At 45.5% G+C, this 25,249-nt stretch overlaps 1 protein-coding gene across 1 annotated transcript in view; it reads left to right on the top strand.

The window, feature by feature from the left end:
* LOC126235282 (putative SLC9B1-like protein SLC9B1P1) overlaps positions 1-25,249 on the top strand; it is a 115,958-nt gene that overhangs the window by 30,788 nt on the left and 59,921 nt on the right. The window contains exons 3-5 of the mRNA XM_049944007.1: positions 3,314-3,395; positions 19,391-19,687; positions 22,222-22,404. Of these exons, the coding sequence (XP_049799964.1) occupies positions 3,314-3,395; positions 19,391-19,687; positions 22,222-22,404 (562 nt within the window). The remainder of the gene's footprint in view (positions 1-3,313; positions 3,396-19,390; positions 19,688-22,221; positions 22,405-25,249) is intronic.

Raw genomic sequence — 25,249 nt, 5'->3', positions numbered from 1 at the left:
CTGGTTAGTCACTTTGGATTAACAGCACGACTTGTTGTTAGCTGCAGCACGATCAAGGGGTCCTGCGAAGCTTGCCATGCTTGTGGAAACCCAAGTTGGCCTGCTTTAACCATTGCGCTTCAGTACGCATGTACTCTTGTGTCTTTTGCGGGACGTTGAATTGCTTTAATAGTTGCGGCGGAGTTAGGAGAAGGCACGCTGAAGGAGAATTTGTACACCTCTGGTCACACTACAAGTAGGTGCTTGTCTCCTGCTCGCCTCGGACCACAAGTCGTGTGTTCTGCCGTGTGCCACAAGTTCTGGCTGTACCAAAGTTCCTCTGAAGCCAGAAGAACTACAATGAAATAATATATCTCTTTCGGATAGCCCATATGGAAAACTAGAGTTTGAAAAATCAAATTTTTACATTCGAGTCCGCCGGCCGCTGTGGCTGGGCGGTTTTAGGCGCTTCAGTCTGAAACCGCGCGACCGCTACAGTCGCAGGTTCGAAACCTGCCTTGGGCATGGATGTGTGTGATGTCCGTAGGTTAGTTAGGTTTAAGTAGTTCTAAGTTCTAAGGGACTGATGATCTCAGATGTTAATTCCCATAGCGCTCAGAGCCATTTGAACCATTCGAGTCCCAATCAAATAGATAATTTTTGTCTTTCACATATTTACATCACAACGTACAGCGCTGTGATGTAAGAGAAATTCTCGTAAGGCTCTATATCTACGGCAAAGCAACATCTCTATCGTAAGCTGTTCAAGACAGCATCTCTCGTCCATCCAATTCTCGATGCGTAATGGATTAGTTGTAACACTTATACAGTACTGCCTAGCTTCCTATTGTCGTGATGTCGGCCGCAGCACCGACTCCAGGAGACAGTGAAATAGATGACGTACCACCTTGATCCATGGCCGCTCAAATAGATCTCATAACATACGGGGATCTGTCAGAGCTTCTCGTTCGCTTGGATCGCAGTTGTGTTAAATAGGAATGAGGTCAGGTCCATGGGGGGGACACAACTACCCTCTACCCCTTGTAAAATTCTTCAAGCCATTCTGGCGAAATAAGACAGAGCATTGTCTTGGGAGGTGCAGGTCATCTATGACGAAATGGGGTTGAACAAATCGATGAACACAATATGTAGGTAACTTTCACAACGTTCTTCTGGATGGTTTGACTGCTCACCAGTGTTATTCTGAACTGAACTAGCTAGTTAACAGCTGCATTGTGGTCGCTCTGCCCGCTTTCACAGTGCTTGATAGTCAGCCGCTGAGTGCACTAGTGGGAATATATTTCCTGAAAAAAGCCTCTCACTTGAGTCAGTAACACGCAAAAAAGCTCTGTAACACAGTGACATCGGACATAGAGTATCTCATATGTCGGACTCCCATCTGGCCACGATTAATTGCGCTGATATCTCGCATTTTGCCAATCCTGCGCCCGATCTTATTACAGCCTGTACAAAGTCCAGTGATCTCCCAGCCCACGTGACATGGCGAGCTATTCCGCTAGCTTTGGCCTCAGGAGTCCAACAAGTCAGTCACCCAGTTCAGTTGCTCGTGACTTTGAATGTCACACCTTAGGAATACAGTCAGTGCTGACAAATCGAGCATCAAAGATGAAAAAAATCGAGTGTTGATGCATGTGACTCTGAACGAAGCACTGGGCGCACGTTACTCTGTCGTAAAATGTTCTTCAAGCTATTCAGGGTGTTCGTAAATTCCCATTACAAGCTCCCAGGACTTGTAGGGGGGAGTGAGTACTTAATATTTTGAATAGAAACCCATGTCCGGAAACGTCATCCAACGATGTTACAGAGCGTCAAAGTTACAGGCACCGGCGCCTGTAAATTTGTGTATACACAAAGTGATTCCTTAATGACGTTACAGACTTTCAAGGATGATGGAGAAGGATAATAGTATCAACTTGAGGTAAGGGTCGTTGTCCTGGAAACAAAGGAATCAAAAGTTGTGAGCGAAAACCGTTCTGATATCTCTGACAGTGCAATATGTATAACTGTTCTGTTGCTGCTAGAATTGTAGGGTATGTAACTTTCAGAGGTGATAGTATGGACCAAAACAATAAAGAATATCTGGTAAACATTGGTTCTAAAATGCATACATGTGGAGCTATGAGCAGTTAATCATCTTCGCTAGTGTGAAACATATTTCCTCTATTGAACAAGTGCTCATCGATCCTAAGGTGTGCATTTTAGAGCCTATGTTTACTGGAGTATTTTTCTTATTTTGGTCCATACTATCACGTGAGGAAGTCGCCTACCCTAAAGTCTTAGCAACTACAATACGGTTGCATGTATTCCACTTTCAGAGGTATTAACACAGTTTCCGCTTACAGCTCTCGACTCGTTTGTTTCCGGTACAGGGGCCCTTACCGCAAATTGATACTATTTTTCTTCTCCACCATCCTTGAAAGTTTGTAACATCATCACGAAATCACACATACATATGGTTCAAAAATGGCTCTGAGCACTATGGGCTTAACATCTGGGGTCATCGGTCCCCTAGAACTTAGAACTACTTAAACCTAAGTAACCTAAGGACATCACACATATCCATGCCCGAGGCAGGATTCGAACTTGCGACCTTAGCAGTCGCGCGGTTCGGGACTGAAGCGCCTAGAACCGATCGGCCACCGCGGACGGCTACACATACATATATTTATGGCTCCGGTGCCTATAGCTTTGACGCTCAGTAGCGTCGCTGAATGACGTTTTCGGACATGGATTCCTATTCAAAAATCTACTCATTCCCCCTCTGCAAGTCCTAGAAATTTACAAGGAGAATTTCCGAACGCTCTGTATACGTAAACCAGGACATAGTCAGGACAGGTAATTATGAGACAGAGATTATTATTAACTGATAAACATAATAATTTAAAAAGGTGCAGTTACAACTATTAGTTTAGAACATCCTGAAACATGGATCGCTAGTTCTGGATTGGCAGAGGTGGATCGACTTTCGCTCGCTAATGTCTTGCGTCCAGCCACTCCCAACACTGGCGATCCAGCAATAGTGCATCCATAGGTATCGTAGCCTTTACGAAATAACTGTAGAGTTGCGCCGTGCCCAACCAGTAAGCACACGTGAAGTGCTACGAGGCAAAAGCGCCATCTCTCCCCTTCGACGGTCGTAGTGGTGGGAGTCGGTGGGCCGAGTTTGTTTCCTCCACTCCCCGCCCCACGCTGATAATTCGCTCAGGACGTTGTGAACAGACCATATGTTTGTGAATGAAATAACTGTTTAATAACGACGATATTGCGTCATCGCCTTTGTGATTTTATTATATGATCACTCTTTTTCTTTCAGCTAAATCAGAAGTGGCGACGTCTGTGTCGGTGTCGACCATTGATCTCGTCGAAGAGAGCTCAGACACTTCCAGAGTAAAAATGTAAGTTGAGACAAAATCAATTCTAAAGATCTTTTACGAAAAATATTATCAGAAACTTGCTCACTTCATACAAGATACCAGGTGATACTAACTTGTCGACAATTCTTCGATTTCAGCCTCCTCTGCAAATCCTGTCTCATACACACACTATCAATTCGTGACGTTTAGCTCTGTGGTCCTTTTCAGCTAATGGTGATGAATAATATACGTGAGGACACTGCGTTTAAGTCTCTCCTAATCTTTCACATCCAGAGCCATTCATAACAATACAAACATAACATACCAATGCTCAAGAATTCACCAAAACCATCCTCACTACCCAGATGCACGCTCGGCACTCTACGTTCAAGGAAAAAGAGAAGCCGTATTTCAGTATTACAGTATGTCCCGAAAACAGCGATACAAATGGGTCACAACGTTTGTGTCGAACTAGTAACTACAACTTGTTGGTTTCAAAAGAGTGGATAGCATATAAATGGCTTCTTTACTACAATATTTATCTCTGATTCTTGTGGAGTGTTTGAAGCTTGATAACGAGTCAAACGTGTAACGGAACAGAAATAAATATGGTAATGTATTCTGACCATGGTCAGCTCTTGTACTGCTACGGCGCCTGCAGACTGATACCCTTTCATCATTAGTAAAAAGTTACTGTTTGTTTACTAGGTTATTTACAATGGGACCGCTCCTACTCGTCGACACTGATTTCCTCGAGATTTATGTTATATGAAGGATTTGGTCAGATATGAAACTGACGGAAGTGGCAGCACCGGATGGCAAGGGGCTTATAAAAAATAGCATTTTTGACGCGGGTCGGACGAGGCATGAGCCACATATATTAACTTAATTTCCAGACAGCGGTTGGCGCAACAGAAAGAGTCAAGGACGGTAACCTGCAGGTTGTAGAGTCGAGTCCCTATGCGAAAACTTTTATTATATTCGATTTTTACAATACTTACACAAGAAATAAACAGAAGTAATAAGCAAACAGTTTATTAATATTTTCATAAATAGGTATGAAAAGGAAAGGGAAACCTTACAACAGCGTTATACAGAATTTTTTTGAGTTTTCTGACGAATCTCTACGTGCAGAATAATAATTTTATTCTGTTAACTGAATGGTGGCGAGGACAAACAAATCCACAATAATATGACGATATTTTTCAAGATGAAGAAGGGTTGCTATCGTGCAGTATGAAAATGAGACCACCTCAAACGCACTCCGCGAGTGCAACCCTACGATGTACGTTTTTATGCTCAGCTAAAGAATTTGATCAAAAAGCTTCAAAACTACTCTAATCCCTTAGGGAGGGAAAAAGAATCACATTACGAGGAGACTGCATAAAAATACGTTTCACTGAACATCGCCAGCCATCATTGCCAATATTTGTCAAAATGATGCGTTATGCGTGGACTGCTAACAAACTGAGCGACGAGGGAGGACCTTTTATGAAAGTAAAAAAAAAGTTGTTTACATAAAGTTTAAAACGACCAGTTGATTGCAGAATTGCGGCCTTTATAAAGAACACAAGAGGACGAGACACTTAGTGCTTCTTTCTCTCTCTCTCTCTCTCTCTCTTTTTTTTTAACAAAATCTAACTTCATACACCAAGTTGTCATGTATACCTTACGACCCTTTCTGGAAACTTATTTACATCCCAAATTTTACTTCGTTTTTGTTTTTCACGCCTTTTTATGAAAAGGGTAATAAATACAATGTATTGAGCGTTATTTCAGTTTCTTGCAGTATAACGTATAAATTAAAGTTTCCGCACAGTGATTCTACCCAACAGCTCTCGGATTATCCGGCCGATGTGGTCGAGCGGTTCTAGGCGCTTCAGTCCGGAACCGCGCTGCTGCTATGGTCGCAGGTTCGAAGCCTGCGTCGGGCATGGAAGTGTGTGAGGTCCTTATGTTAGTTAGGTTTAAGTAGTTCTATGTCTAAGGGACTGATTTCCTCAGATGTCAAGTCCCATAGTTGTTAGAGCCCTTTGAGCATTTGAGCTCTCAGATTACCGTTCTGTGTTCTTTCAGCTGTGTCAACAGCTGCCTGGAAAATACGCTCCATTTTCTAAACGCTTCGCCATCTTGCACTCTCACTTCTATGATTTTAATTCCTTTCCAAGCGCTGCGTGTGCCATAACTTTGGACGAAATCGCTGATGACGAATAGGCGCGGTCCGCTTGTTAGGTCTGTGCATCATTATTTCATAATATTTGATCATATAGCGTTACTATTTTAGCACTTTTTTTCTTCTTCTGTGTAGGTACTGGATGGTTGATATGTGGGAGGGGACAAAGCAGCGAGGTCATGGGTCCCATCGGATTAGGGAAGTATGGGGAAGGAAGTCGGTCGTGTCCTTTCAAAGGACCCATCCCTCCATTAGCCTGAAGCTATTTCGGGAAATCGCCGAAAATCTAAATCAGGATGGCCGGACGCGGGTTTGAACCGTCGTCCTCCCGAATGCGAATCCAGCGTGCTAACCACTGCGCCACCTCGCTCGGTTTATTTAGTATGTTATAGCTTGCAGCATTTATCGTCTGATGTTCGGTATGGCCAGACGAACTATGTCAGACACGCTTAGTTGAGAGTGCCTCAGCATTGTGTTTGCTGTGGCGCAACACAGTATGAAGTACATCCGAAGGGAGATGTACTATTACGGGCGATCAAAAAGTTTCCATTTGAGTGCGTTTATGTAGCGTATGTACAGCCCAGCGTGACTCCGATGCGGGTACATACGCATCTACAAGTAGGCAAGGGGTTAGCATGATCTTCGAACGGCAACTTTTAGATCGCCCCTTATACATCGTAGTAAATATTAGATAATTAAGACGCTGGATTTGTATTGTAACATATCATTTCCCCGTCGCCCACGTGTGCTAGTATCTTCGCAACTGCAGTTGCCTCAGTTAGTTTCCAGCTACAGGGAGAAGGAGGTTTTTGTTCAGTCTGAGGGCGACGGGCCGATCTTTTCCTAATACTCCCAAATGGGTTGCGGTCGGAGCCGACTAGGCTTATTTTAAGGACTCTTTTCCTTAATCCTCCTAAATAGGTTGCGGTCGGAGCCGACACCCGTTACGGAAAAGAAAGAATATGCAGTCTCGGTTGCAAAATGGAAATGGTTTTTCATTTATTTAATTTGTGACGCGTCTCTCTCACAGGAGCATCATTAGACGACGAGTAGAAACACTCGAGGACCACTGGAAAATGTACAGAAAGTCCTGCTTTCACCAATAATGACAGGTCATCCAATAAAATATACAGGACACATCGACCTGTGTTTACGCGTACTCTCGCCAGTGGTCCTCGAGTGTTTTTACCCGATGGATGTGCCCTGTATATTTTCCTGGATGACGTGCCATTTTTGGTGATTGCGAGACTCGAGTGTTTTTACACGATGTCTGATGATGCTCTTATGAGAGTGAAACGCGTCACAAATTATACAAATGAAAAAGCATTTCCATTTTGCAACCGAGACTGACTGTTCTTTCTTGAACATTTCAAGGTGTTACTGTACCACTAACCGAAAGATGCAGCGGTGTGATTTTCATTACAGAAAGCTGCACCTCTCAGAAGGTCTGTTGATGGCAGCAGGATATGGCCAATGAAAATGAGTGCATTCTGTTCCTGATTCAGACTGGCTGGAAAGCCTTAATGTTAAATAATTTCGTGGAGCGGTCTGGAGTTTGCGGGATCAAGGAGTTCCTCGGCAACCTTCATGGGGAGTAGAAATCACGTTCCCGCTGAGACGGAGGGGGTGCTTTCGTAGGGCGCCTCAGAAGGAGGGAGGGGGGTGATCCTATAGTGATGAACCAGCTAATTTCTTGAAGTAATAAAAATTGAGAGGTACCAAAAGTACAGTCCCATAAGCGGGCGTGGATTGGATTTCGCATTGAGCCATTCCAGCCGCGCGGGATTAGCCGAGCGGTCTGAAGCGCTGTAGTCATGGACTGTCGGCTGGTCCCGGCGGAGGTTCGAGTCCTCCCTCGGGCATGGGTGTGTGTGTTTGTCCTTAGGAGAATTTAGGTTAAGTAGTGTGTAAGCTTAGGGACTGATGACCTTAGCAGTTAAGTCCCATAAGATTTCACACACATCTGAACTTTTTTTTTTTTTTTTTTTTTTTTGAGGCATTCCAGTTTTCTAGGCGAGTGTTGCCATTCAGCGAGTGTGCACACGCTCAGTAGTCAGAAACCTCAAACTACGTTGTGGAACCAAGTAGCTAGCTGGAAAATGGTGTTTAGTCAACGAAACGAATTTGATGAGGTTCTCATTTACGGCAATAAACGATATTCGTCTCTGCTGAAATTTGAGCGTAGTGTTTTTGGGTGACTCTTTCCGTATTGACTTTAAATACACATGTTCTGTTGCTGTGGAGATTATCAGTGGAAGTTGTTAGTGTACAGTTTGACGCAGCGTATGAGCCGTCAGCGGTTTGCATTTTGCATTTCATTTGTTCGATCTCGGAATTTTTCTGATAGTACTTGGATTGCTACAGGAAATTAATTATGGATTTTGGAGTAGTGACAAATTTAATCTCGTCTCATGGCTCCAAGTGCGCCATGGTTTTAGTATCCTGTTGTGTGTGATGCATACTTCGAAAAGAGATGTGTGCCCAGGTAGCCAAGAGCAACAGAACTTATTACTGACATAGGGAGTACACAATAACGTTTGGCTGTCGGTAGCAACTGAAACAGTTTCAGAATGAATGCAACTGAAAGTTTATCCTGACCTGATGAAAAACTAGACTAACACGATAACTGTTCTTGAAGATACAACTCGCGCACAGTCTGTAACAGTAAGAAAACTCTGCCGTAGGCAAAGTCCATATATCCGGCACTGTGTCTTAAGTTCTGTATGGTGTGTACTGCGCTATGACAAATACTCTCGGCGAACTTCCGACGGCGAATGCTGAGGTAGAGACGTTTAAGCTAACACGGGAATATGCACTGACTGTTGAGTTTCTGGGCAGCGTCCTGTAAGGCCGTCCGGTGGAGGAAGACCGGGGAGTTGTGCTAGTATCACGTGGCTAGTGGGGTGAGCCAGTGCTGGTAACATTAGCGCTGTATACGGCACATGTGGCGCCCCAGATACTGCAACGGCTGCAGCAAGCAGGATGAGCTGCGGTTCTGTTGCAGGCGCCTTGCTGGGGCGGCAATCCACAGCACCCCACTGTGTTGTTTGTGGCTGGATTGTAGGGCGCCAGCCGAGGATGCTACATTGGCGACCATTATTTAGACTGATTTTATACTATGCAGCACCTGCAGAGAAATCATCTGGATCCCACAATAACTATTTACTATTAAATCTGAGGAGCAATACGCCATGTAATCTGTCCTGCATATCACACATCAGCAAGAGTGTGTGGATACAGGCTGTGGCCATGAGAACAACTTCTTGCAGTGCCATGGAAACTCTTTGGCATGGACTAAAGCAACGTCTCAGTATTTGGAATTAATGGTTTGAAAATCGCAATCTGACCCTCGTAATTTAGGATTTTGTGAACAACCAATTATACTGATGTGTAAAACTGTCAAATAAAGTTCCTGCATTTTTTATGGCCGTGCGGAGAGGCCGCGCTCTTTAGGGCGCCATGTCATGGATTGCGCGGCCTCCCCCGCCAGAGATTCGAGTCCTCCCTCGGGCATGGGTGTTGTGTTGTTCTTACCATAAGTTGGTTTAAGTAGTGTGTAAGTCTAGGGACCGATGACCTCAGCAGTTTGGTCCCTTAGGAATTCACGCCAACCCACACCCACCCACCCGCCCACCCACCCACCCACCCACACACACACACACAAACACACATTTTTGATGAGGTATCACTAATCCAACGTGGAATCCAGCTGCACCTCGCTCACCTTCCTGTCTCACAAGCTTGTGCGCCAAGTGCCGTGCTCCATAGATTGATCAGAGTAGTAATGGATGATTTTGGAAACCAGAGAAAGAGAAAATCAGATATTGAGTGGTGATAGCATGGAAAAGTCAAGGGGCTGGGGCTGTAGGCAGGGCACCGCCAAGTAACATACACTTGCTACCAACGTATCAACATTGGCAAAGTCACATTTTCTCACTCCTGTAATGAAGTGGGCCAGACTAGCAAAAGAGAGGTGGTGGGAGAACACAAAGAGCTTTTTTGTACTCCTGCCATACCCTGCCAGTGGTGCGAAACTTTTTAAAATGGTGATCATAATAAAATGTGGAGATTGATAGAATACCATCATCTTCACATCTCCAATGCAAATTTTTGATTTTTCGAAGTACCGTACAGATACAGTTTAGATTTTGTGGCCATATTCCATTATATCAGTGGTAGTAGTAATAGTGCGGATCAAACTTCTTCAACTACAAGAAAACGGAAATGCATTTGGGTAGACAACACTACATATGACTTCTTATACATGAACGTATTTATAAACAGACAGAAACGTATTCACAGATATACATGCAGTTCACCATTGCTTTCAGCACTCTTCTGACGTGAATGCGCCAACTACAGGTAACTAACAACAACTTGCTACTCGCTATCACTTCCTTCAAAGACCTAAGTACACTATCTAACAAAAAAAAGTGAAGCCCCAGACAACCTAGCTAGATATCAACGTAACTTTGTACACGTACATAACATTGGGGGGGGGGGGGGGAGTGTATAAATGATCAGAGTTACAATTCTCTGTGGCAGACAGAAAGATAGAATGCCCATGTTGTGTACATAGTTCCGCGTAGTCAGCGCGTACAAAACTTTCCCACTAGAGCGCGCCCCGCTAAGCACAACAGCGCAGGCGCAGCGCTCGTCCGTCTCCGCACTACGAGATGGTGCTGTCTTAGAGACGGACCAAATTCTGCTTCCGCCGATCCGCGTATTAATATGTAACGCAGCCAATGAGATTGCTGCTAACGTAGAACCTTTTCGCCTCGCGGATCACAATCGCGCAGTGATACATGAACGCGCGAGGTATTATAACGAGTGTACAGACCTCCGATTAGTCAGTCTGTATTAGTCTGCATTTGTCTGTACCAGTCTGCATTAGTCTGCAGCCAAGTTTCAGTCTGTGCCTAATAAGATTACCATATTTCTGTACATAACCATGAAGATAAATGACTAGACACTTTGTCAAGTATCAGAGATATGTGAGAATAAGATTAACGTGCCAAGACCAAAGGAACTTCGGATTGTCAATTGTAAACAGCATCCAGAATCAAGTTACGTAATATCTATGCTTTTATTTATTTTAATAAATGTGTGTGAAAATTAATCAAGTTCTGTTTAAAGTTGGTCACCGTCAGTCTGCTACTCTAAGCGTGCAAGTGGCATTTCTATCGTCTGACCTGACGGCAGAAGATAAACATGCCACAATAAGACCACGAGACATATTGCTGACACTCGCCTACTTCATTAGAGCGACAAGTCAAATAATCTGATGGTGTGTGTACCGAAGGTCTTACAGTACGCACACCACAGGCCACCAGATTGTGTTAGTGTTACGTTTAGCGTTGTTACCAGACTTAGTAGGGAAATAAGGGGCATTCACAGCACCAAATGTTGAATAATCACCGTGAAGGACACAGAGATGCCGTGTATATGTGTGAGAGAGCGTTATCAGCAGCTGCCAGAGTTTAGGCGAGGTATCATTGTGGGTCTCCATTTGGCCGTCTGGTCGAATCGAACAGTATCTAGATTTGTCGTGCGTTCAAATGTGACAGTGGTCTAAGGTTGCTCTGCATCGTAACCTGAGGGGAGGCATATTCGTCGTCAAGGTTCTGGTTGACCATCAAAAGGGAAGACAGGCATATCGTGCACCATCGTAACCATTCACATCCCCGCCTGCTATCTGAGGACAAGTAATGGACTGAATGAAATTTTCACTCTGCAGCGGAGTGTGCGCTGTTATGAAACTTCCTGCCAGATTAAAACTGTTTGCCGGACCGAGACTCGAACTCACAGTTTTAATCTGCCAGGAAGTTTCATAACAGCGCACACTCCGCTGCAGAGTGAAAATTTCATTCTGGAAACATCCCCCAGGCTGTGGCTAAACCATGCCTCCGCCATATCCTTTCTTCCAGGAGTACTAGTTCTGCAAGGTTCGCGGAAGAGCTTCTCTGAAGTTTGGAAGGTAGGAGACAAGGTATTGGTGGAATTAGAGCTATGATGACGGGTCGTGAGTCTTGCTTGGGTAGCACAGTTGGTAGAGCACTTGCCCGCGAAAGGAAAAGGTCCCTAGTTCGAGTCTCGGTCCGGCACACAGTTTTAATCTGCCGGGAAGTTTCAAGTAACTGACTCCCTGCAACATTACGTTTCATGCCACACTATTGGTCAGAGACTAGCAGCAGCCGCACTGCAGAATTATAGTGTCCTGCGCTGGCTATGTTTGGACTGGTATCGTGACTGGCACGGGTAGCCTGCTGATGAAAGGCGTCATACTGTTTTCAGCGATGCACCACGGTTACCACGGTTCTCCACTATCCTGGATGACCATCGTCGACAGGAACAGTGGAGACCTGGGCAGTGGATACGTTCTTCCAGTATTTTGTAGAGGCATAGCAGTGTTACTCCTAGCGTCATTGTATGGGGAGATACCGGATATAACATCAGATCACGGCTGGTAGTGACTGAGGGAAGTCTGACGGCAAATCATTACGTCATGGACGTAGAGCGTCCTCATGTGTTATCTCTGATGCGTCGACGCATTACACAGTTTCTTATGAAGTGTTTGCAGGATGCTGAGGTGCACAGTTTTGTCCTCAATACAGCATTTGTGGAACCGTCTCGGACGTCAGCTCTGTACTATTGCCAGTATGCAGCATAACAAGTATATGTTACAACAGTTGTGGAACAGCTGGCTTCTGGAGAGAATACACGGCTTTATTACATTCTTCCAAAAGAAATTATTGCGGAGGAGATGCAACGTCATGCTGACAAGAAGGGTCATTCTGCCAAGCATATTTGACTCGATTTTTTAATGACTGCAATAACATCACATACCCTTCAAGCCCGTGAAGAGTCATTTCGTTTCCTCTTCCCCTTCAAGTTACTTCGCATTTTAATCAGGTAGTGTATATCAAAATCGTAGTCCGCACATGCTGTTAGTTTCACTTTTTATATATGGGGGAACATAAAGAAAGAAAGAAAGAATAGAATGGACTCATCAGCTGGGAGACGCCGAGGTTTTTTCCAGCTGTCTAATCAGTAAGGAGTTTCTTCCCCCGTGCAGAATGGTCTCTTTCCGAGCGGTGTAAAAGAATTGTATCTTAAGTGTATCTGTTCAGCGAAGCTGACTGTAACGGGTGTGCGTCTAGTGTGTTTGTGTTGTAAGATTAAGAGAGAAACGGAGGAGGGATAGCCGGTGCCGACACACAGCCTGCTGCGTCAAGCTTAACGTCCCTATCGGATGGACGTATCGGCAGCAACAGTGTCACATCCTCTGACTCCGTGAGACACAGCAGAGAGGTTTGGAATTTTATCCAGAACATTGGCACAAATTCTGATGATAAGACACTTCACGCCAGCACCAGATACTGGTGATGCAAATGTCTTCACCTCCAGCATTCGAACCGGCTACCTTCGATTCAAGCACCAACGCACAGGCGTGCGTTAGCGATCTTGGCTGTGGAGGCGGGTGTAAAAAAGATATACGAGTATTTAATGTAGTCTATTCCTACGTATTGGCATGCAAGGTAACAAAAACGTTGATTCACGTTCTTTCAGAGTTCGTGAAATCTGAAAATGCATGTAAAGTCTGAAACAAGTCCTTTACTTTGAAGGGAAGGAGGTTGCAGTTGAGGTGCAAAAATGGAATTATTCAATAAATAATTGTTCAAGGCGTGACACATGGGAGGCAAATGTCTGAAACGTAACCCAGGAACTTGCACGTAGGCTAGAGTCGAGGATCTGTAAGCATCACGTCTCTCCTTCGGACCAGCCAAATTTTGTTGTTGCAAGGTCTTCCAGCATCTAGACTGTTACGTGCTACTGCCGTGTCCAGCACAGTGCCCTAATGGCGTACACTGCTGTATGATTCAAATGGCTCTGAGTACTATGGGACTTAACTTCTAAGGTCATCAGTCCCCTAGAACTTAGAACTACTTAAACCCAACTAACATAAGGACGTCACACACATCCATGCCCGAGCCAAGATTCGACCGTAGTGGTCGCGCGGTTCTAGACTGTAGCGTCTAGAACCGCTCGGCCACTCCGGCCGGCCACTGCTTTATGACCCAAAAACGTACTGTGAAGACATTGTCACAGAAATAACACGGTCGTTGTTACGATTGGTAAGTAGAGAACGGTGGTGGTAACAGCGTACACACCAATACTCTTACATGTGGAGCACTGCCAAACGGTACTGTCTATATGCTAATGTACAGTCTTAGTCATAAAAACTGACCGCCGGCCGGCCACCACAGATACTAAGTCCGAGTCGTTCACTTAAGGTGGGCAATAAAACCGACCGCCCCTGACAACGCTTAAGTCGGACGATCTGACAACACTGCTAGATACGGAAGTGTCAGGAGGAAGTGTTATCTACTTGCGAAATGCAGTTGTGTTTGGGGAGCCCGTGGTCTGGTGGCAATCCTCGCGAATTCTAAACTTATAGTCGCGTGTTCGCGTCCAACGGCATTTTTTTGTACCACATTTCGGCCCTCGTCTAAAATTATGAGTCTGATTGAACATCGAAGGTAATTCGCTTCACATTCTACCCACCAGCAATAACAAGTACTTCCAGAAATTATTCCGCAGGACAGCTCGTGGCTGCGTCGCGATCAGAACAGCTTACGCTCGAGCGTTTCCTCGCGTTGCAGCGGCTACCGGCCACCGGCCAGACGCCACCCGCCGCCTGAAATCCCGCGCCGCCCAGGTGAACGCGGCGCGAAGCTGTCAGTGTATGTATCAACTGTCATTTTCGAATTTGAAGTTCTAGTTATCATCTTGCAGTTAGGCATTGGATTTTGCATACTTGAAAATCATGAACTACGGTTAAACGTCGTAAAATTGTGTCGCAAGTGGGAAAAGGTGTAACATCTGCAACACAATATTTACTTTTGGTATAACAGAGGGGTGAATGCAGAGGGGGCAGCTAAAAAGATTTGAACTGGGTGTGGAGCGAATGCTTTCGGGAAAAATACGCCAGAAAAAGATATTCTTGTCTCAACAAAGATCGTTCTTGCATGAATGATTTTCCACATTAAGGAAGTCTCGACTACTGATATATGTGATGGATTACCATTTAACCATCATGCGACATTTGCATTCAACAGGCAAAGTTCAGAAGTCTGGTGTAGGAGTACTGCATGTTCTACTATTTAACGTCATCAGGTCGCTCAATCAGCATTCCTATGCAGTACTGTTAATGGTGACGATTTATAATGCCTTTATCGTTAAATTCCTAAAAAGAAATGAAAGGTTGAGCCGCACCAAAAGTCGTAAACTCGAGCAAAGAGTAGTGTGAACATAATATTTTACATCTGATAGCTCCAAAAGTGTGTTTTCGCTACGAATTCTGCCCCCAGGGTGTGTGCAACACAGCTGGAATTTGTTGCCAACAACTGAGACACCGTGCGGTCGCAGTGTAAGGAAATCGACCGAAAAAACTATATCACGTGTGCTACTGCATGATAAGGCACTCTGTTGATTTGAGAAACAAAACTATCCAGGAGATTGATAGGAAAGTCATCTCTGAGGCACTTGTATTGATAGGGAAGTCCTCTCTCAAGCACTTCTCCCTCTCATCATATACTCGTAAAATTTTACATTTCCCGCTCTTGATCGATCAACCGTCAAGACAATTCATTTCTAGACGAAAATGCTCTTCAGCCTACACTGATTTAATGACATCGTTAGAACCAGAAGGTTTCTATGGGCATAGAATTTGTAAACTACTTTAGGATTGTCAGATTGTTTTAGATATCGTGAATGAAAATCCTGCTGCTGATTAATTTCTCTTTGATGATTACTATTACATTCAGTAAACTAATGGAAAACGCAGTTAAAATATTCACTGTACTAATACAAATTAAATTTAGCTTACTCGGAAACATCACGACGGCAGTCTATCTTAATAAAGCATTAAGCGTCTGTAAGACCACTGAGCATATTTTAACACGAATTAGTAGGATATTACCGACTTTTGACTTCGAAAATATCTGTGTTTACTTCATGTCCTGTATCATTCGCAAGTATTATGAAAATGTGGCAGTTCATAGATAAAATTACGTATTCACAACAACAAAAATATGTCGGAAGAAAACAAAAGTGGTATTATGAATTTTGCAGTACCGTAAGGTTTTCGCTCTGACACCAAGGGGTACTAAAAGTAGCCAGAGGAATTTTGCTCGAGCTTTGTCTTACGATTCCCTTATTAAGTTTGTATATGCCTGCTTGTAGCTCTGCTACAAAATAATTAATAATCTGGCTTTCAGCGAGACTCGAAAGGCGAACAGAGGCAGTGTGCACCTGACAGGCAAGCACGTTACGTAGGAGCTCGCGAATAGGTGCGGTGTGTTTGACTTATTTATTGGCCCAGTAGCTGCTATGGGAGATCAATCGCAACTTAAGAGGCGAGAGTAGTTGTATTTCCCGTGTGGAACGACTTTCGTTGACTCAAAAGGATTAACTGATATCCTTATCTCACATCTCCAGAGAAAATCACTCACATTATTCAATTGAAATGACACGATAATATCAAGCGAATTTAGCAGGATAGTTCTGTGCCATCAAGGAAGTAACTCTTCGGTCACAGATTTGCCAAACATAATCTGCGCTGTTGCCAAGTTTCAGTGATACCGCGAGGAAGGATACCTGCTGATGTGTTCTGTGAGTGACCTCGGAAGTGACTATAGCTTCGTCTCAAAGTTGCGGGTGGCAAGGGCCGCAATATCCTCATTATATGTCAATAAGACTTACTGGGATTTCTGTAACTAGGTTTAGGGGCTAGAGTGTAATTACTTGTAATGCATCGATGCACTGAGTGCAATCTAAATGTAATAAATTGATAACTTCGACAATTATTTGTGTTTTACTGTCTTAATTGGACCGAAACCTTGAAAGCGTATTCACCAGAAGCGATTCACAATTTTGGAGCTTCTCCAGTGGTTAAGTTGGCAACGTATCTTTGCTGTGCAATATTGTTATTGAGATCACTGTCATTGGCACATCCGTCAGAAGACAGGCATGGCCTGGCTTCTTGTTGTCATCTTTTCTGACGGATGTTCTGCCTTTGCTCGAAACGTGAAGACTTAAAGTGAATTCGAATATACCATATGTCGAAAATCTGATATTTCTATTCCTCCAGCTCTGACATTCAAAAAACAGTTACAATAAGCGGCAGAAAAGCGCCTGTGAACCAACAATTAATGATGCAGTCATAGAGGTTTCCGACGTCATTATGGTCGCACGACGGGTATGAACAGACTATGAACGCGAAATGATAGTTGGAGCTAGGCGCTCGAACATTCCATTTCGGAAATCATTATGGAATTCAGTATTCCAAGATCCGCAGTGCCGAGAGAATGCTGAGAATACCAAATTTCATTACTCTCACCACGGGCTACGCAGCGGAGTTTACGGAAAGTTGTCAGACAAGCAACACTGCGTGAGTAACCGCAGGAATCAATGTGGGACGTACGACGAACGTATCAGTTGGGGCAGTGCGGCGACATTTGGCGATGGTGGGCTATGGCAGCAGACGGCCGACACGAGTGCCTTTGATAACAGCACGACATCGCCTGCAGCGTCTCTTCTGGACTCTGAGCATATTGCTTGCATGCTAGACGACTGGAAAACCGTGTATTGGTCTGATGAGTCCCGACTTCATTTGGTAAAGCTGATGGTTAGGGTTTTAGTGTGGAGCAGATCCCACGAAGCTATGGACCAAAGTTGTCAACTAGGCACTGTGGAAGCTGGTGGTGGCTCCATAACCGTGTGGGCAGTGTTTACATGGAATGGACTGGACCTACTGGTCCAGCTGAGCCGATCAGTGACTGGAACTGGCTAAGTTCGGCAACTTGGAGACAATTTGCCGCACGTACTTGATGTCCCCAAACAACGATAGAATCTTTATCGATAAATACTCCATGTCACTGTGAAATACTCCCTATTAAACCCACCATTATCGACTAGTGGATTGTAGCTTAACAGTTTCAAATAAAACTGTGTGCCGGACCGAGACCCGAACTCGGGACCTTTGCCTTTCGCGGGCAAGTGCTTTACGAACTGAGCAACCCAAGCACGACTCACGCCCCCTCCTGACAAATTTACTTCTGCCAGTTACTCATCTCCTACCTTCCAAACTTTACAGAAACTGTCCTGCGAACACTGCAGAACTAGCACTCCTGAAAGAAAGGATGTTGTGGAGACATGGCTTAGCCACAGCCTGGGGGATGTTTCCAGAATGAGATTTTCACTCTGCAGCGGAGTGTACGCTGATATGAAACCTTCCTGGCAGATTAATACTCTTGGTAAAGCACTTGCCCGCGAAAGGCAAAGGTCTCGAGTTCGGGTCTCGGTCCGGCACACAGTTTTAATCTGCCAGGAAGGTTTCGTATCAGCGCACACTCCGATGCAGAGTGTAAATCTCATTCTAGTTTCAAATAGTTTGACCGTGTGCAACCGATAAGGCAGATTGGTTAATAATTGCATGAGAGTTGTTTCATATCAAATGTCAGGTAGCAATAATCGGTACATACTTTATTGTTAATGTTCTATGTCTTTTGTCTAAACAGCACGAATGAGGCAGTAACTCCCTTTGTCTGACAGAGTAATAACGTTTAACTCATCACAGGTCCCCATTTAGTGTCGTGTCCGCCCCGATAGCTGAGTGGTCAGCGTGACGAATTGCCGTCCTACGGGCCCGCGTTCGATTCCCTGCTGGGTCGGGGATTTTCTCCGGTCAGGGACTGGGTATTGTCTTCATCATCATTTCAGCCCCTTCCGGCGCGCAGGTCGCCCAATGTTGCGTCGAATGTAATAAGAGCTGCACCAAGGCGGCCGGACCTGCCCCGCAAGGGGCCCTCCTGGTCAATGACGCCAAACGCTCATTTCCACTTATTAATGTCGTCACGCGCCAATCTTCTTCATGTGGCATTGAATACACAATCCTTACTGCAGTCCATATTGTGGGTGTCCGGCGAGCTTGCCGCGTCATAACGGTGCACAAAAGAACACTGAAACACATGAAACAAATCACTAGATTAACACCATTTACGTACTTGCTGGAGGTCAGATCCACGGCTTTGGGTGACACACAACAGTGAATACTCCCTGGGGCACAGGACCCTCGAGTATCGATAGTACCTAATGCGACCAGCGTGAGGCAAAGATATATTGTTGACCCCTTACAATTGGGCCACAACTGTTCTCGATTTGCTTGAAGAACATTGTGGACAATTCGAACGAACGAACTGGACACCCAGATCGTCAGACATGAATCCGACTGAACGTTTATAAAAACACAATCGAGAGGTCAATTCGTGCAAAAAATCCTGCGATTTGTTGAGTCCACGCCACGTCGAGTTTCTGCACCGCTGCGGGCAAAAGGAGGTCCGACGCGATATTAGGAGGTATCCCATGACTTTTGTCACATCAGCATCAGTGCAGAATGAAGTATGGACATTCGTCGACAGGCGACACACGGCATTGAGTGTTACAGTGCTACTTTTAGTTGTTATTGGTGACTTAAACTGTTATTTAGAACAGCCAAAATCATACTTAACTTCGAAGGTAATGTGAACGCAGTAAAATAGTGTATCCTCGGTATCTGTGCAGTGCACTTGTGACTAAAATAACAGATACATACTGACAACTTGTTATTTGGAAAACTGTGACTTTTCAATCACCTGTGATTCGTACAGTTATGTGATTTCTTGCCCATCCGAAGTGCACAGTGTCTCGTGTGCACTTGTTTGAAGTAGACCGTGGCTGTAGCTAACCACGTAACGTAGTTAGTTCCTCCTGCGGTTCACCTTGTGTGCTGTGACGAGCGGTGGTGGTGGTGTCGGTGCGGCAGGCTGAAGCTGTGCGAGCAACGGTGGTGCGCGCGGCTGGTGCGCGGCCTGTCGCTGTCTCTGCTGCTGGGCGCGGCGTGGCTGCTGCTGGTGGCCGAGGCGGGCGCGGCGGCGCTGCCCCCCGGCGGCCCGCTGTACGCGCTCGTGCTGCTGCTGGCCGCCTCGCAGCTGGCCGCGCTCGCCGTCGCTTGCCTGCGCCTCCCCCCGCTGCTGGGCTCGCTCTTCGCCGGGCTCCTGCTGCGCAACGTGGGCGCCGTCCAGCCCCAGGGCCTCTACACGCTCATCGCCGCCATCGTCAGGTGAGCAGCGCTTTACCAATATACTCCCCTGCTGCTAGCTTCTTTTTGAGGTCACTAGTAATCTAGTTTTAGGCGGCCTGCCACGATTTCCTGGTATCTGAAAACCTCTTCGTCTCAGAATAGCACGAGCAACATCCCCAGTTACACTCATCACGATAAACAGTGCTGAATCCAAGAGGACGTGATCAGTCCACTGCAGAATGGGTGGGTATGCCACATACCATTTGCTGTGCCAATGATTATTTTTCCAAGCTCGGCAGATCACTCAGGGAACCATGAGAAGAGTCTTGCATCATGTCCATCGGTTTATATAAGAGACGCCCAAGTGACTGTGGTGGTCAGTACGACGGCAGCTGGAGCATTATCTGAACGTGCACTATTCCCAGGCCACATGTTTGACATCTACACTACTGGAAACTAAAATTGCAATGAAATGAACACCCATAGCTCCTTACAGGCGTTGACACACGTCAACGGCGAGAGATGAAAATGTATGCCCCGACCGGGACTCGAACCCGGGATCTCCTACTTACATGGCAGACGCTCTATCCATCTTTTTTTTTTCATCTCATTTTGTTCGCATTTGTTCGTTTCGTCTGCTCGGGGCGGACGTCGTGAGACATCCTTCTAAGTTCGTTGATGATCGATTAACTCAGTTTTTTTATTGCAGAGGGCACGTAACCCTCTGACCGAACACGCTGAGCTACCGTGCCGGCTCCATCTGAGCCACCGAGGACACAGAGGATAGCGCGACTGCAGGGATTTATCTCTGGCACGCCTACCGCGAAACCCACATTCTCAACGTATTGTCCCGCACTACATTAATAGTGCCCCCGCCCATTATACTCATTACACGCGGCGCATTGCCGATTCCCGTATGAGTTCGGGCACTGTTTCTGCATTCGCACAGAAGAAGAAGATGGTCAAGTGGCCGGTGAGCCTTAACTATATATATACTAAGATGGTATCTGTTCTTTCGGACATGTCCGAAAGAACAGATACCATCTTAGTATATATATAACTAAAATTGCTACAGCACAAAGATGACGTGCTACAGACGCCAAATTTAACCGACAGGAAGAAGATGCTGTGATATGCAAATGATTAGCTTTTCAGTGCATTCACACAAGGTTGGCGCCGGTGGCGACACCTACGACGTGCTGACATGAGGAAGTTTCCAACCGATTTCTCATACACAAACAGCAGTTCACCGGCGTTGCCTGGTGAAACGTGTTGCGATGCCTCGTGTAAGGAGGAGAAATGCGTACCATCACGTTTCCGACTTTGATAAAGGTCGGATTGTAGCCTATCGCGATTGCGGTTTATCGTATCGCGACATTGCTGCTCGCGTTGGTCGAGATACAATGACTGTTAGCAGAATATGGAATCGGTGGGTTCAGGAGGGTAATACGGAACGCCGTGCTTGATGCCAACGGCCTCGTATCACTAGCAGTTGAGATGACAGGCATCTTATCCCATGGCTGTAACGGATCGTGCAGCCACGTCTCGATCGCTGAGTCAACAGATGGGGACGTTTGCAAGACAACAACCATCTGCACGAACAGTTCGACGACGTTTGTAGCAGCATGGACTATCAGCTCGGAGACCATGGCTGCGGTTACCCTTGACGCTGCATCACAGACGGGAGCACCTGTGATGGTGTACTCAACGACGAACCTGGGTGCACGAATGACAACACGTCATGTTTTCAGATGAATCCAGGTTCTGTTTACTGCATCATGATGGTCGCATCAGTGTTTGGCGACATCGCGGCGAACGCACATTGGAAGCATGTATTCGTCATCGCCATACTGGCGTATAACCCGGCGTGATGGTATGGGGTGCCATTGGTTACACGTCTCGGTCACCTCTTGTTCGCATTGACGGCACTTTGAACAATGGACGTTACATTTCAGATGTGTTACGACCCGTGGCTGTACCCTTCATTCGATCCCTCCGAAACTCTACATTTCAACAGGATAATGCACGACCGCATGTTGCAAGTCCTGTACGGGCCTTTCTGGGTATAGAAAATGTTCGACTGCTGCCCTGGCCAGCACATTCTGCAGATCTCTCACCAATTGAAAACGTCTGGTCAATGGTGGCCGAGCAACTGGCTCGTCACAATACGCCAGTCACTACTCTTGATGAACTGTGGTATCGTGATGAAGCTGCATGGACAGCTGTACCTGTACACGCCATCCAAGCTCTGTTTGACTCAATTCCCAGGCGTATCAAGGCCGTTATTACGGCCAGAGATGGTTGTTCTGGGTACAGATTTCTCAGGATCTATGCACCCAAATTGCGTGAAAATATAATCACATGTCAGTTCTAGTATAATATATTTGTCCAATGAATATCCGTTTATCATCTGCATTTCTTCTTGGTGTAGCAATTTTAGCGGCCAGTGGTGTATATCGCGAGGATTGGCTACTTTTTTTTTTTTTTTTCTTTGGCACGTGCTCGGGAATTCCACTCATGTAAATGTCGTGCCCCTCCTGCCGTGCTGTGACACGAGTGCGCGGTGCCTGCAGGAAGGCGGCGCTGACGGTGATCATGACGCGGGCCGGCCTGGGTCTGGAGGCGGGCGCGCTGCGGCGCCTCAGCGGCGTGGTGGCGCGGCTGGCGCTGCTGCCGTCCGTCACCGAGGCGGGCACGCTCGCCGCCGCCACCTACTGCCTGCTCTCGCTGCCCTGGCTCTGGGGGCTGCTGCTCGGGTGAGCCCAGTGTCACACTCCTTCATGTCGCCTGGCTGCTGTTTTGCTGCAATCGAAAGGCGAAGAACGTGTAGACAAACCAGGCCGCATAAAAATTTCTCCAATTGAATGTTGTTGTTGCTGTCGTCGTCTCAGTCCAAAGACTAGTTAGCTGCACCTCTCCATGCTAGTCTATCCTGGCTAAGCCTATTCATCTGCGAATAACAGTTGCAACCCACAATCATTTCAACCTGCTCTCTGTAGCCAAGCCCAAACATCAAAACTCAGCCGGCCGCCGTGGTTGAGCTTTTCTAGGCGCTTCAGTCCGGAACTGCACTGCTGCTACTGTCGCAGGTTGAATCCTGCCTCGAGCATGGATGTGTGTGATGTCCTTAGTTTAGTTACGTTTAAGTAGTTCTAAGTCTAGGGTACTAATGACCTCAGATGTTAAGTCCCATAGTGCTTAGAGCCATTTTTGATCAAAACTCATCTACCCCTTTCGCTGTCTTATTTCCCAATTTAAGTTCAGCACCGTCCCATGTATTAATTCCAGAGAATAGAAAAAGGCATAGAATCTTTGCTCTTGCTCTAGTAAACACACACACACACACACACACACTTGCGCGCGCTAGTGCATGTTTACTTTTTCTTTCTCTTTCTCTCTCTCTCTTTCTCTCTCTCTCTGTGTGTGTGTGTGTGTGTGTGTGTGGATGGGGTATTCACACAGAGAACAGACCAACAGACTGCGAGGTCGTTCAAGTGTAACCACTCCATAAAGTGACAAGTACCTGGTGTTAGCTGCATGATTAAATGCAGCGACTGGAAGTGGGTGTGTACGCCATACGTCCGACAGTATGTTACCGGCACACAGCAGTGCAGGGACGCGCTCTATTAGTGTGGAGTCAATAACACCAAAACTGGAGAAACGTGCTCTTTGCAGATGAATCTTACTTCAATTTGCAGCATAAATTTCTCAACTTTCGTCTGGAGGGAAAGTCATATGCGATACAATATCAGAAAACACTACTGAAAGAGGGGGCTCGGAACCGGGTGCAGCAGGTATGATCTTTGGTAGCTGCCTGGAGCGTCGTATGTTTGTTGGTTACCAGTGGCTTACTGTTAACGAAGAATGGTGCTGCTACCACATGGGCGATTTTTCAGATGTGTAGTTGAACCAAAATTCCTCTTCATAGACGATAGCGCCCACTCGCATAGCAGCTCCACCATGTGAATTTCTCGCAGATGAAAATATTCTCCACATTACCTGCTCAAATAGGTGTCTAGAGCTGAATCCTATACAGCATGCGAGGAAATGCAGAACGACAGAATTTCCCCCTGGTGAAATGAACGGCAGCTCTCTTCAAATGTGGACTGGTGCTAGATAATGCTCGTAAAAAGAGAAAGATCATGGTAGTATCTGATTACAATATTGGTGGTGAACATCGGGAAAACGTCACATCTTTTAAATATTCAAGAATAACACCAAGAACCTATATGAATTTAGATGAACACGTAAAATCAGTATTAAGGAATGTGAGTGGAACACTTATTCATCGGAACCGTTTTCTGGATAGTGAACTGCATCTGTAAAGAAAAACCACATAGAAGGCGCTCGTGAAACCGATTCTAGTGCGCTTTTCGTGTTTGGAGTCATTATCGTGTAGACGCGACAGCAGAAATCAAACGAATTATCTGGACAGGTTGGTGTAGCGCGTGCGAGAATGTAACTCAGATTTTCGCGAAATTTGAACGGAAACTTTTAGAAAAAAAGCGACTTTGTTCTCGCGAAACCCTATTGGGTAAGTTTAGAGAACTTCTTTTCGAAGACGACTGTGCGACCATTCTGTTGTTACCAATGCATTTCTCCCAGAAGCATCATGCAAATGTGACGAGAGAGAATAGAGCGTGTATAGAGTCGTATAGGCGGACAGTTTCTGAGTACACGAATGGGTTACGACAGAAAATAACTAATATTGATAAGAAGTACTCACCAACACGCACTGTCTTTACGCTGATGTAGAATGCACTGCGGAAAGGCACCCGTCAGCTACCTGCAATTACCTTCTCAAACTTCTTCACCACTAGAAACAAATTTCTTGAATCATCTCATTGAATCTCTAGCATGTTTGACGACTAGGGACAGCCGTCTTCCCAAATAGTTGCTTTGTTGTGGTTGATGAGATTTTTCTAGATTTATCAGTCAAAATAACATGTACCGTCAGTTTCAGACATTTTTAAGTGCTTTTTGATGCTTCTGACTACTAAATATATCGTGATACTGCTTTATCTATTTCTTAAACATCTTTACAACTAGTTGAGTGAAAATACTTTCACTTCTTGGTGAAGCTTAGCTTTTGAAACCTTAGCGCTGACCTACTTCGATTTTGAATGCTGTTCCTGATTCATGTTTCGTGGCGGTCTTTGTTCAACTCCTGTGCAGAGTCACACCGAGGTATGTTGGGAATTTCATTGTAGAGAAGAACGATGTTCCTCAAAATTTCTGCAATGTCACTTTGGGATTCACGACCTCTATCCTCCGTGTTCCAGCTCTGCTATAAGAATATGATGCTCTGGTGAGACTTAATAGTGCCCGTGTCAAGAAGGTTGACGAAGAACTAAATTACAACATGTAGATGAAACTGGGGACAATAAGGTCTAAGCATACCTATTGGCACCTTACACTCAGCCACATTCACCCACATTAATACGGAACCATGCACTTGTCGGAGAATCTACTAAAATACGAAGCAATTATCTACTTCCAGTTCACAAACTATTCGAAGATGTGAACAGAGCCTCTTCATATATATAAACCACGAAACGATTTGCACCAACTTTAATACCATCGAAATGCGGCAAAAGCAAT

The sequence above is a fragment of the Schistocerca nitens genome, chromosome 2 (genome assembly GCF_023898315.1).
Source record: "Schistocerca nitens isolate TAMUIC-IGC-003100 chromosome 2, iqSchNite1.1, whole genome shotgun sequence".
NCBI classification, from domain to species: Eukaryota; Metazoa; Arthropoda; class Insecta; order Orthoptera; family Acrididae; genus Schistocerca; species Schistocerca nitens.
This window is presented reverse-complemented; position numbering and strand designations above follow the sequence as displayed.